A 12,746-nucleotide genomic window follows, 5' to 3' on the forward strand; every position below is an offset into this window, starting at 1 on the left:
TCTGCCGTATCGTGGCAGCCCTAATGCCTATACACGCCCTCTCCCTAAAACAATCAGCAAATTTTGTGGTAAGGCTAATTCCACTTTCATGTTCATGAATAATGTATATAATGGTTTAAATTAGCATTGCTAATATGTAAACTTATCAACCATTCACAGTGACTCATCCTAACCTTCATGATCTTCATACAAGGGAATAAACAAATTACTATGATATAGAAATTATTTTTAACATTTCCATCCGGAACTGGAGAGAAGAACTCGGGATCAGATGGATTTGGTAAAACATAAGTATTGTCAAATAATTATTTTATGCCCACCATCTCTCCCCCAAATTCATAGCTGGAGCAGAAAACTATTTGAAATACAAAAACCCGCCCATAAGGAGGTGGAAACACTTTAGGTACATAAAACTAGGTATTACCTTAAAGGTCATAAGATCAGCTAGAAGCATGACATGTCGGATATCTATGCTCATGCCGTGACTCGACATCGTATAGTTGATCTCGTTCATGATGGTGGTACGAGCTGCTTCTATACCGAGCGTTTTTTCCACCTCCAGGGTATTGTTTGAGGATACGTGGGTGCCCTTGACCCCCGGGGTGGCTATGACGGCTCGGAGATTGTCCCCCTCCACCAACAGTTTGTACTTATCTCCCTCCCCCTCGTCTATGTGTATCACAGCTCTCGTCACCGATGGTATACCCTGTTGAAAACAAATAAAAAGATGAACACAAATTAAAATCTTATAGTAATCTAAGTCTTTAACATTCATATGCATACAGGGACCCAAGCAGTTGTAGTGCGGAACAGTAGTTGTGACTGTGTGAATATTCTACTGTGTGTTTAGATTTCCAAATGTCTGGAGCTGCTGACGAATACTTTATGATGGTGCTGTTTTGTTTATTTGGAAACAAATCAATTTTTCCCAAATCAGTACTACTGTTCCTTCACAGCTACTGCTACATTCTCTGAACAAAGTATTACTAGCCAGCTTAATAATAAGGGTGCATGACTGTGTCAGGTAACAATGTGATTTTCAAACAAAATTGTTTGATAGATGGTGGTAGAAATCAATATGCAGCTGGTTATCAGAAAATGGCCCGGCAACATTAGGCCTATTTCATATAAAATTATGTAATAATCTTGCTAATAATTGGATTTCAAATTAAATGGTAGGATTTTCTGATTTGTTTCTATTTGATTCATTTGATAAAAAAATGAAAACCAGCACTTCAGATGCAGGTAGAATAGAACTATAGTCTGTAGGGTATGGATAAATGAAAGTGTAGATATCAATTGTCGATGAATACATTGTTCTATAAGAGAATGAAGGATAAACAGGTTCTAGTATCACCACAACAGCCTGTATGACAGGTATATCCTGACATCATTAACAGGGCCATACCTTGATCATCACGCCTGGAAGTTCTTTCTTCAGAGTCTGTAGAACATAGTACATAGAACTCTTGGCCGTCTCATTTGGCTTCACAGTCATGACAGCCTCACTATGGATCTGGACATGCTGTAATAGGATCAAAGGTCAAACAAGGTCATACACTACTGTATGTAGGATCAAAGGTCAAACAAGGTCATACACTACCATAGCAAACTACGTAGGATCAAAGGTCAATCAAGGTGATACTTTACCATGGTAAAATATGGGTCAAATACCGGCCATAGCAAAATATAGAGAATCAAAAATTGATCAAGGTCATATGCTACTGTCGTAGGATCAATGATCAAGGTCATACACTACTGTATGTAGGATCAAAGGTCAATCAAGGTCATACACTACTGTATGTAGGATCAAAGGTCAATCAAGGTCATACACTACTGTATGTAGGATCAAAGGTCAATCAATGTCATACACTGCTGTATGTAGGATCAAAGGTCATGCAATCAAGGTCATATTCTGCCATGATAAAATATATATGATCAAAGGTCAGTAAATTTCATATGCTTTAATAATATGTTAAATCAATTTAAAGTAAACTGTTTCCCAAATTTAGTAACATCATGGTCTGGTCAAACTTACTACATGTAATAATAGTATAAAAGTATCTACTATATAACTACTCAGGATCCGTTTAATTAATCAAATTACATCTACTGTAACAGGACGACCAGGTTCATTACAAGACATGTTACTCACCTGTGGTTTTACCTTCAGCTTAGAGCTACATATGGCAAACTTGATGCTGTCTGCATGAACTTCCAGCTAGTAGTTTGTAACACAAATGATTATATGTAAATACGCAGTTAAAATTTAAATTCTCATTTTGTTTATTTTACTTGAAACCTTAGCAACACGTGTCAAACATCAACAGTTATGAACACTCTTTTTCATTAAAGTTTAATTTCTTAAGACCATAGTTTGACAATGAAGGTTTACTACATGACTTATTTTTGAAGGGCGTAATGGTGACTTAATTTGAAAGGGTGTAATTGACTAAGTTAGGGGGGCGTAATTGTGACGTACTTTGAGAGGGAGTAATTGTGACGTACTTTGAGAGGGAGTAATTGTGACGTACTTTGAGAGGGAGTAATTGTGACATACTTTGAAAGGGCGTAATTGTGACGTACTTTAGGAGAGCCTATCAATGACTTACTTTGAGAAGACGAATTCTTTCTAAATCCAGTTTGATCAATATGAAGCAATCATCGGGTAGAAATACTTCCTCCATATATTCTGATACCTGATCAAGGGAGATAATATATGAAACATATAAAAACTTCCACATCCATAGTAATTGAAATGAAAAGGGGATGATGTAGTATAGATAGGGGTACGGTACTTCTGTTTGTTCCTAGAACTAGATATGAAATTTTACTTTCAATGTTATGTGCAGCTATTGTAAAATTGAAAACTATAAGTAACCATTAACAAACCTCTCCCAAAGTTGTCTTCTCAATACGTCCCTTGACGACTCGAGCAAATTCAGCATCATTTTCCACCTCCAGCTGAGCAGTGATAATGGGCGTACTGATGATCTTGGAGGCATTTATGATCTCTTTTATTCTCGGTACACCCTGTGTGATGTCTGTTTCAAGGTCAAGGGTCAAATTTCTTCTGTTCTAGCAATCAATACTTCCAACACAAGACACTTGATGTTAACTTATTAAATGTTAATGACAGCATAGTAATTTATAAGCACTTTGGCTTATATTATTTCTCTTTATTCCAGTTCACTGAAGGAAAGTTCAATGACTCCCAGTGTAATCTATAGTTCCAGAACTTTCCAAAACTCAGTTTGGCACCAAACGCATGTTGTAGAGTTTTTAAAAGACATTACCAAATATTAAAACATAAATTTCAAAAAAAACTTGCTCAGGTAATATTTTATGAATCTAAGAACATTTTCAATGCTCAAAGTGAAATCTATACTTTGATTAATTGAATGTCATATTAACAGTCAGGATCAATTAAGGACATGCCTGGTTTGTTGGTGGAGGAAAGCCAGAGTACCCAGAAAAAAACCACTAAACAGCTGTCAGTACTTTACAACTGCCCCACATGGGATTCAAATTTGCAACCCAGAAGAGTGGTAATATGATGGGACATCATCACCACTTGGCAACCACTGTCCTACAAATCTTTAACCTATAGATGTGAACACTAAAGCCTCTTTCATGAGTTGTGGAAATCAAAGAAAGTTTGATAATAGGATGAAACAGAATCAGCTGTATATAATGGTAAGGATACTCATGGAGGCAACTCCGGCAAAATGGAATGTCTTGAGTGTCATCTGGGTGCCTGGTTCACCAATACTCTGGGCACACACCGCTCCCACAGCAGTCCCTGCATAACACATGTACATATTGTATTCTGTCCAATAAGCACTGCTCTCCCTATAACTATGTATAACACATGTACATATTATATTCTGTCCAATAAGCACCGCTCTCCCTATAACTATGTATAACACATGTACATATTGTATTCTGTCCAATAAGCACCCCTCTCCCTATTACTATGTATAACACATGTACATATTGTATTCTGTCCAATATGCACCCCTCTCCCTATAACTATGTATAACACATGTACATATTATATTCTGTCCAATAAGCACCGCTCTCCCTATAACTATGTATAACACATGTACATATTGTATTCTGTCCAATAAGCACCGCTCTCCCTATAACTATGTATAACACATGTACATATTGTATTCTGTCCAATAAGCACCGCTCTCCCTATAACTATGTATAATACATGTACATATTGTATTCTGTCCAATAAGCACTGCTCTCCCTATAACTATGTATAACACATGTACATATTGTATTCTGTCCAATAAGCACCCCTCTCCCTATAACTATGTATAACACATGTACATATTGTATCCTGTCCAATAAGCACCCCTCTCCCTATAACTATGTATAACACATGTACATATTGTATTCCGTCCAATAAGCACTGCTCTCCCTATAACTATGTATAACACATGTACATATTGTATTCTGTCCAATAAGCACCGCTCTCCCTATAACTATGTATAACACATGTACATATTGTATTCTGTCAAATAAGCACCGCTCTCCCTATAACTATGTATAACACATGTACATATTGTATTCTGTCCAATAAGCACCGCTCTCTCCCTATAACTATGTATAATACATGTACATATTGTATTCTGTCCAATAAGCACTGCTCTCCCTATAACTATGTATAACACATGTACATATTGTATTCTGTCCAATAAGCACCGCTCTCCCTATAACTATGTATAACACATGTACATATTGTATTCTGTCCAATAAGCACCGCTCTCCCTATAACTATGTATAACACATGTACATATATTGTATTCTGTCCAATAAGCACTGCTCTCCCTATAACTATGTATAACACATGTACATATTGTATTCTGTCCAATAAGCACCGCTCTCCCTATAACTATGTATTACACATGTACATATTGTATTCTGTCCAATAAGCACCCCTCTCCCTATAACTATGTATAACACATGTACATATTGTATTCTGTCCAATAAGCACCGCTCTCCCTATAACTATGTATAACACATGTACATATTGTATTCTGTCCAATAAGCACTGCTCTCCCTATAACTATGTATAACACATGTACATATTGTATTCTGTCCAATAAGCACCGCTCTCCCTATAACTATGTATAACACATGTACATATTGTATTCTGTCCAATAAGCACTGCTCTCCCTATAACTATGTATAACACATGTACATATTGTATTCCGTCCAATAAGCACCGCTCTCCCTATAACTATGTATAACACATGTACATATTGTATTCTGTCCAATAAGCACCGCTCTCCCTATAACTATGTATAACACATGTACATATTGTATTCTGTCCAATAAGCACCACGCTCTCCCTATAACTATGTATAACACATGTACATATTGTATTCTGTCCAATAAGCACCGCTCTCCCTATAACTATGTATAACACATGTACATATTGTATTCTGTCCAATAAGCACCGCTCTCCCTATAACTATGTATAACACATGTACATATTATATTCTGTCCAATAAGCACCGCTCTCCCTATAACTATGTATAACACATGTACATATTGTATTCTGTCCAATAAGCACCGCTCTCCCTATAACTATGTATAACACATGTACATATTGTATATCTGTCCAATAAGCACGCTCTCCCTATAACTATGTATAACACATGTACATATTGTACTCTGTCCAATAAGCACTGCTCTCCCTATAACTATGTATAACACATGTACATATTGTATTCTGTCCAATAAGCACTGCTCTCCCTATAACTATGTATAACACATGTACATATTGTACTCTGTCCAATAAGCACGCTCTCCCTATAACTATGTATAACACATGTACATATTGTACTCTGTCCAATAAGCACGCTCTCCCTATAACTATGTATAACACATGTACATATTGTACTCTGTCCAATAAGCACTGCTCTCCCTATTACTATGTATAACACATGTACATATTGTATTCTGTCCAATAAGCACCCCTCTCCCTATAACTATGTATAACACATGTACATATTGTATTCTGTCCAATAAGCACCCCTCTCCCTATAACTATGTATAACACATGTACATATTGTATTCTGTCCAATAAGCAACGCTCTCCCTATAACTATGTATAACACATATGTACATATTGTATTCTGTCCAATAAGCACCGCTCTCCCTATAACTATGTATAACACATGTACATATTGTATTCTGTCCAATAAGCACGCTCTCCCTATAACTATGTATAACACATGTACATATTGTATTCTGTCCAATAAGCACCTGCTCTCCCTATAACTATGTATAACACATGTACATATTGTATTCTGTCCAATAAGCACCCCTCTCCCTATAACTATGTATAACACATGTACATATTGTATTCTGTCCAATAAGCACCCCTCTCCCTATAACTATGTATAACACATGTACATATTGTATTCTGTCCAATAAGCACTGCTCTCCCTATAACTATGTATAACACATGTACATATTGTATTCTGTCCAATAAGCACCGCTCTCCCTATAACTATGTATAACACATGTACATATTGTATTCTGTCCAATATGCACCCCTCTCCCTATAACTATGTATAACACATGTACATATTGTATTCTGTCCAATAAGCACCGCTCTCCCTATAACTATGTATAATACATGTACATATTGTATTCTGTCCAATAAGCACTGCTCTCCCTATAACTATGTATAACACATGTATATATTGTATTCTGTCCAATAAGCACCGCTCTCCCTATAACTATGTATAACACATGTACATATTGTATTCTGTCCAATAAGCACCGCTCTCCCTATAACTATGTATAACACATGTACATATTGTATTCTGTCCAATAAGCACTGCTCTCCCTATAACTATGTATAACACATGTACATATTGTATTCTGTCCAATAAGCACCGCTCTCCCTATAACTATGTATTACACATGTACATATTGTATTCTGTCCAATAAGCACCCCTCTCCCTATAACTATGTATAACACATGTACATATTGTATTCCGTCCAATAAGCACCGCTCTCCCTATAACTATGTATAACACATGTACATATTGTATTCTGTCCAATAAGCACTGCTCTCCCTATAACTATGTATAACACATGTACATATTGTATTCTGTCCAATAAGCACCGCTCTCCCTATAACTATGTATAACACATGTACATATTGTATTCTGTCCAATAAGCACTGCTCTCCCTATAACTATGTATAACACATGTACATATTGTATTCTGTCCAATAAGCACCGCTCTCCCTATAACTATGTATAACACATGTACATATTGTATTCTGTCCAATAAGCACCGCCCTCTCCCTATAACTATGTATAACACATGTACATATTGTATTCTGTCCAATAAGCACCGCTCTCCCTATAACTATGTATAACACATGTACATATTATATTCTGTCCAATAAGCACCGCTCTCCCTATAACTATGTATAACACATGTACATATTGTATTCTGTCCAATAAGCACCGCTCTCCCTATAACTATGTATAACACATGTACATATTGTACTCTGTCCAATAAGCACGCTCTCCCTATAACTATGTATAACACATGTACATATTGTACTCTGTCCAATAAGCACTGCTCTCCCTATAACTATGTACAGCACATGTACATATTGTATTCTGTCCAATAAGCACTGCTCTCCCTATAACTATGTATAACACATGTACATATTGTACTCTGTCCAATAAGCACGCTCTCCCTATAACTATGTATAACACATGTTCATATTGTACTCTGTCCAATAAGCACTGCTCTCCCTATAACTATGTACAGCACATGTACATATTGTATTCTGTCCAATAAGCACCTGCTCTCCCTATAACTATGTATAACACATGTACATATTGTACTCTGTCCAATAAGCACGCTCTCCCTATAACTATGTATAACACATGTACATATTGTATTCTGTCCAATAAGCACTGCTCTCCCTATAACTATGTATAACACATGTACATATTGTATTCTGTCCAATAAGCACCCCTCTCCCTATAACTATGTATAACACATGTACATATTGTATTCTGTCCAATAAGCAACGCTCTCCCTATAACTATGAGGTCTCACCGACCTCATAAATTGAAATCTTTCTTAAATGCAGATTGAAAATATTAGATACCTTCAGGTTTCTGTGTTCCTAAATAAATCATTTTTTGTAAATTGATTTGTGCAATATTTTTTAAAGGTCTGAATTTAATTGATTCCATAAATGTCTCTTCAATTTTTCAAAAATTTTAACTGTCTTCAACTGTCAAATAAGATGATAATTACAAGACAGTGTTTGGTTTCTTATTCTTCTACTGAAATCCAATTTACAGTTCAACTGGCCATGGTCAGACAAATTGTCCAGAATATCAACAAAGAAACAGGATCGTTCCCAGCTATTGGCTCGTAGAGAAATATTACCTGGTTCTATTTGGGCCCTCATGAATTTCTGTTTACAGCAGGTAAGGAAGTGATGAAGTTGGCTCTCAGTCACTCTGTCCATCTCAAACAACACTGTTTAATCAAAAATATTCCATAACATGTATGATGTAGTGTAAAATGAATCAATAAAATTAACTATATATTAGGTCTTATAATCCATATCAAGTCTTTGCATATCAAAGAGTTAGCTCCCTTGCAGGTTGGTATCCATTATTCTCTTAGTTTTCTCTGAAAAGTATGATGTGACGCTCAATACCTACCGATAAGTACAGATAACTCTGTAATATGCAAATACAGAATAGCAAAGCAGTAAGAAGCAATTGTTCATCAAGTATTATTGAATCCAGTTGCAACAAATTAATTAATAAGTGCTTACTGTTAATAGTTATTACTCAATTTACAAGATAATATAAATCAGTTGATACCTTCTCGTTATGTATATACATGTATACATTCATATATAATTCACTGTTAACAATACTTCCACAGAAAAAAAGGCTCTCAATGAACAGCCGTTGTCATTTGGAGATTTCCTCCAGTTTACCTGGTGGAAGTCGGCGTTCATGCCCATCAACGATACCATATCTTTGTCTAGTTTTGTTGATGCAGCCAGCCATTTTCTTTATGAAATCCCTGCACAGAAGTGAATAATAAAAAGGTATGAGTAAAGTATTAATTAAAAACTAATTAACAACCCTGTTCTACCATAATAAGTGCATATACCCCTATAAGCATCCTATCCCTCTTCTGGAAGAGTAAAAGTTATGTAAATGCTCCCCTCTCATTCGATAAATTTAACAATGTTTTACAAATGTGCGACAGAAACAGATTTATGTGCCATGAGTATGAAAAGAGTTGAAATATAGCTGACTTTTATAAAGTTTTTCGTTCATAACGACATTTTGGCTCCCTATTATTAAAGCGTCCCCCTTTGGAATAATCTGTTAAATGCCCAGAGTGCTTATAACGGCAAATACAGTATTAAACAATTTCATACATTTTACATTATGAAAGTGACATAAATGAAATCTCTTTTGTATATATTTTACATTACAAAAGTGACTTACATGAGATCTTTTTTGTACACATTTTACATTATAAAAGTAACCTACGTGAGATCATTTTTGTACACATTTTACAACGAAAAAGTGACCTACATGAGATCATTTTTGTACATATTTTACAACGTAAAAGTGACCTACGTGAGATCTTTTTTGTACACATTTTACACCATAAAAGTGACCTACATGAGATCATTTTTGTACACATTTTATATCCTAAAAGTGACCTATGTGAGATCATTTTTGTACTCATTTTACAACGTAAAAGAGACCTACGGCGATTTTTTGTGTACAAATTTTACACCATAAAAGTGACCTACATGAGATCATTTTTGTAAATATTTTACATAAAAAAAGTGACGTATATGGGTTCTTTTTTGTACACAAATTACATCGTAAAAGTGACCTACATGAGATCATTTTTGTAAACATTTTACATCGTAAAAGTAACCTACGCCAGATCTTTTTTGTACACAATTTACATCGTAAAAGTGACCTACATGGGATCATTTTTGTACACATTTTACATTATAAAAGTGACCTACGTGAGATCATTTTTGTATACATTTTACATTATAAAAGTGACCTACGCCAGATCATTTTTGTATACATTTTACATTATAAAAGTGACCTACGTGAGATCATTTTTGTATACATTTTACATTATAAAAGTGACCTACGTGAGATCATTTTTGTATACATTTTACATTATAAAAGTGACCTACATGAGATCATTTTTGTACACATTTTACAACCTAAAAGTGACCTACGTAAGATCTTTTTTGTACACATTTTACATCGTAAAAGTGACCTACATGAGATCTTTCTTGTAGTCCTCACTACAGGCCTGGAACATATTGGTAGCTAGCTTCTCCTCCACCAGTCTTATTAGGGTCACACTGTCCAGAGTCTTCTCCCCGTGGCTAATTCGTCTTGTGTTGGCCTACAAGATGAATAATACCTTACAAATTTGAAAAGTTCACTTGTCTCTTTGTAAAACATGTCTAGTGAAGCCAATTCATTTGAGAGATTTGTTTTAACTCATTCACCCCTGAAGACACACATGAAATCGTCCAATTTAAAGGCTGGAAGAATTCATTATGAACTTACGGGGGTAAATAAATATAGAACTTTCAAAATTTGGTTGTTTATCATCTCAATTTCTTCTTTGTTTCAATGTCTTCTATCAGTCAAACGCCAAAGATCATTAAAATTTGGCGTGCTGTAAGAGTATAAATCTTTTATTACTTATTACCTTATATACAAGTTTTACTTAAATAAAACCTTATTGCCAAAAAATTAATATGGTTTTGAAGCAAAAATTGAGATACTCCAAAGTTATTTCATCTTTACGTTAACAACATTTCATGTTAACAACACTACTATTACAATCAGTATGTAGGATAGATAAATTTTTTGCTATTGAAAATATGTTCCTATTTAAGATAAAACTGACCTTGACATGGTCAAACACACGCTTGAAATCTATGGGTGTATCCTTGCCTTCCATACAGGCTGGGTCAAGGCTGTCACCTCCGTAAAGGAACTGGACGATGTCCCCTGTGGAACTCCTGACCGTCAAATCATAATGGGAGCACAGGTCTTCAAGGGACTAGCAAATATCACATATAATTCAAATTAATATTGTAATGTGACTGTCATTTATTCTGGTGGTTAATTTCTATTGATAAATGCATTCACAGACATTTGTATAAAAATCAGCTTATTTTCTTGCTTTGATATTGGCTCATCGACAGATAGTGTGTAATTGAAGAGTAAACTTCAACTGCAAGTTATCAATTTTAAATATACATTGGAATATTGACAAGTCTATGATAACACTGACAGATTGTAAATGGAAAGCATGATGCATCAAGTAACATTTTGCTTGGTAGGTCAATCTCCCAATACTTAACTCCAGATGAAGACAACAAAGTGTTCATTGTGAAAGTATAATATAGATAGTAACAGAAGGATTCAGGAAATCCACAATTTATTTCATGATTCATGGAAAAGGGACTACAGGCCCCCATTTCTCGAAGCAAAAAGCATTGATTTAAATTAAAACATGTTTTCTCCTATATAAATTACATCCAATCTTTTGACTAAAGTTTGTTTTTTACTTTCGAGAAATCGAGGCCAGGTACAATTCTTTGTTTAACTCTAACTACACAAAAATACATTAAAGTACTACAACATGTAGTTCATTTCAGTCAAACGTAAATGCAACATCAGACACTAAAATTTGTTTAGACCATCAGACTGTTCTAATACTTACTTTGACCAGTCGTCGCTGCATGTAACCAGTCTCGGCTGTTTTGACTGCGGTATCAACCAGACCTTCTCGCCCTGCCATAGTGTGGAAGAAGAATTCAGTGGGAGTCAGTCCAGTGTAGAAACTATTCTCCACGAAGCCTCGTGCTGCTGGGTCCTTAGCTGTAACAAACAGTAGATTGTAGTCAGGTATTCGGACAGTATGTGATTTTATGTTGACAGTGGTGGAAATATCAGCTATAATCATAATGATAATATTTTTTAATTTGAAGATGATTTCAAAAGTTATGGCTACAAAAACTACACCACCTACCAGTTTAGGACTCCTCTGTGATGTAAGGGACACCATTCAGTTATTTTGTCCTTCTAGGCTTCGTCTTTGATGTAAAAGACAAACATAGTAACTAATCAATTAATTAATTAGACTTACCATGCTTTTCAAAGTGTGGTAGGGCGCGGTCCTCGAATCCATTGGGAGTCCTTTTACCACTGATAGCCTGTTGTCCCACACACGATATCATCTGTGAGATGTTGATGAACGATCCTACAAGAACAAGTGAATAAGTTCCATCTTATATGACCTTATTTCACCCATCAAACATCTCTGTCCCTATAAACATTTCTCATCCTTTTTGAGGCCTCAAATTCACTTACTGCAATTTAATTGCAAACTGAAACTATGATTTCTTCTGCAACTTGATTAATGGCTTTCTCTATCCAATAATTTTGTGAAATGTTAGGCCAAATTTGGTCCTATTAAGTGATGCCCTTTCATTTTTTTTTATTGTTTTTAGCCATTGTTTGTGCATTTCATACACCAAGACAAGAGGCCCAGAGGGCCTGTATCGCTCACCTGGTTTTTTGTTAGTAATTATCACAAGACTTTGACAATTAGAAAAATAAGCAAAATTGACTCCCAAAGTTTAATTTTGAATCACA

The 12,746-nt window shown here is 35.3% G+C and overlaps 1 protein-coding gene across 1 annotated transcript in view; it reads right to left on the reverse strand.

Moving 5' to 3' along the window:
* Positions 1-12,746, reverse strand: part of LOC138323935 (DNA-directed RNA polymerase III subunit RPC1-like) — a 30,697-nt gene that overhangs the window by 3,585 nt on the left and 14,366 nt on the right. Inside the window, exons 21-32 of the mRNA XM_069268884.1 lie at positions 12,238-12,351; positions 11,812-11,969; positions 10,990-11,145; positions 10,349-10,476; positions 9,017-9,105; positions 8,452-8,544; positions 3,707-3,802; positions 2,893-3,044; positions 2,613-2,699; positions 2,156-2,221; positions 1,409-1,525; positions 425-706 (exon numbers count right to left, since the gene is read on the reverse strand). Of these exons, the coding sequence (XP_069124985.1) occupies positions 425-706; positions 1,409-1,525; positions 2,156-2,221; positions 2,613-2,699; positions 2,893-3,044; positions 3,707-3,802; positions 8,452-8,544; positions 9,017-9,105; positions 10,349-10,476; positions 10,990-11,145; positions 11,812-11,969; positions 12,238-12,351 (1,538 nt within the window). The remainder of the gene's footprint in view (positions 1-424; positions 707-1,408; positions 1,526-2,155; positions 2,222-2,612; positions 2,700-2,892; positions 3,045-3,706; positions 3,803-8,451; positions 8,545-9,016; positions 9,106-10,348; positions 10,477-10,989; positions 11,146-11,811; positions 11,970-12,237; positions 12,352-12,746) is intronic.

This window comes from Argopecten irradians, chromosome 5 (genome assembly GCF_041381155.1).
Source record: "Argopecten irradians isolate NY chromosome 5, Ai_NY, whole genome shotgun sequence".
Lineage (NCBI taxonomy): Eukaryota > Metazoa > Mollusca > Bivalvia > Pectinida > Pectinidae > Argopecten > Argopecten irradians.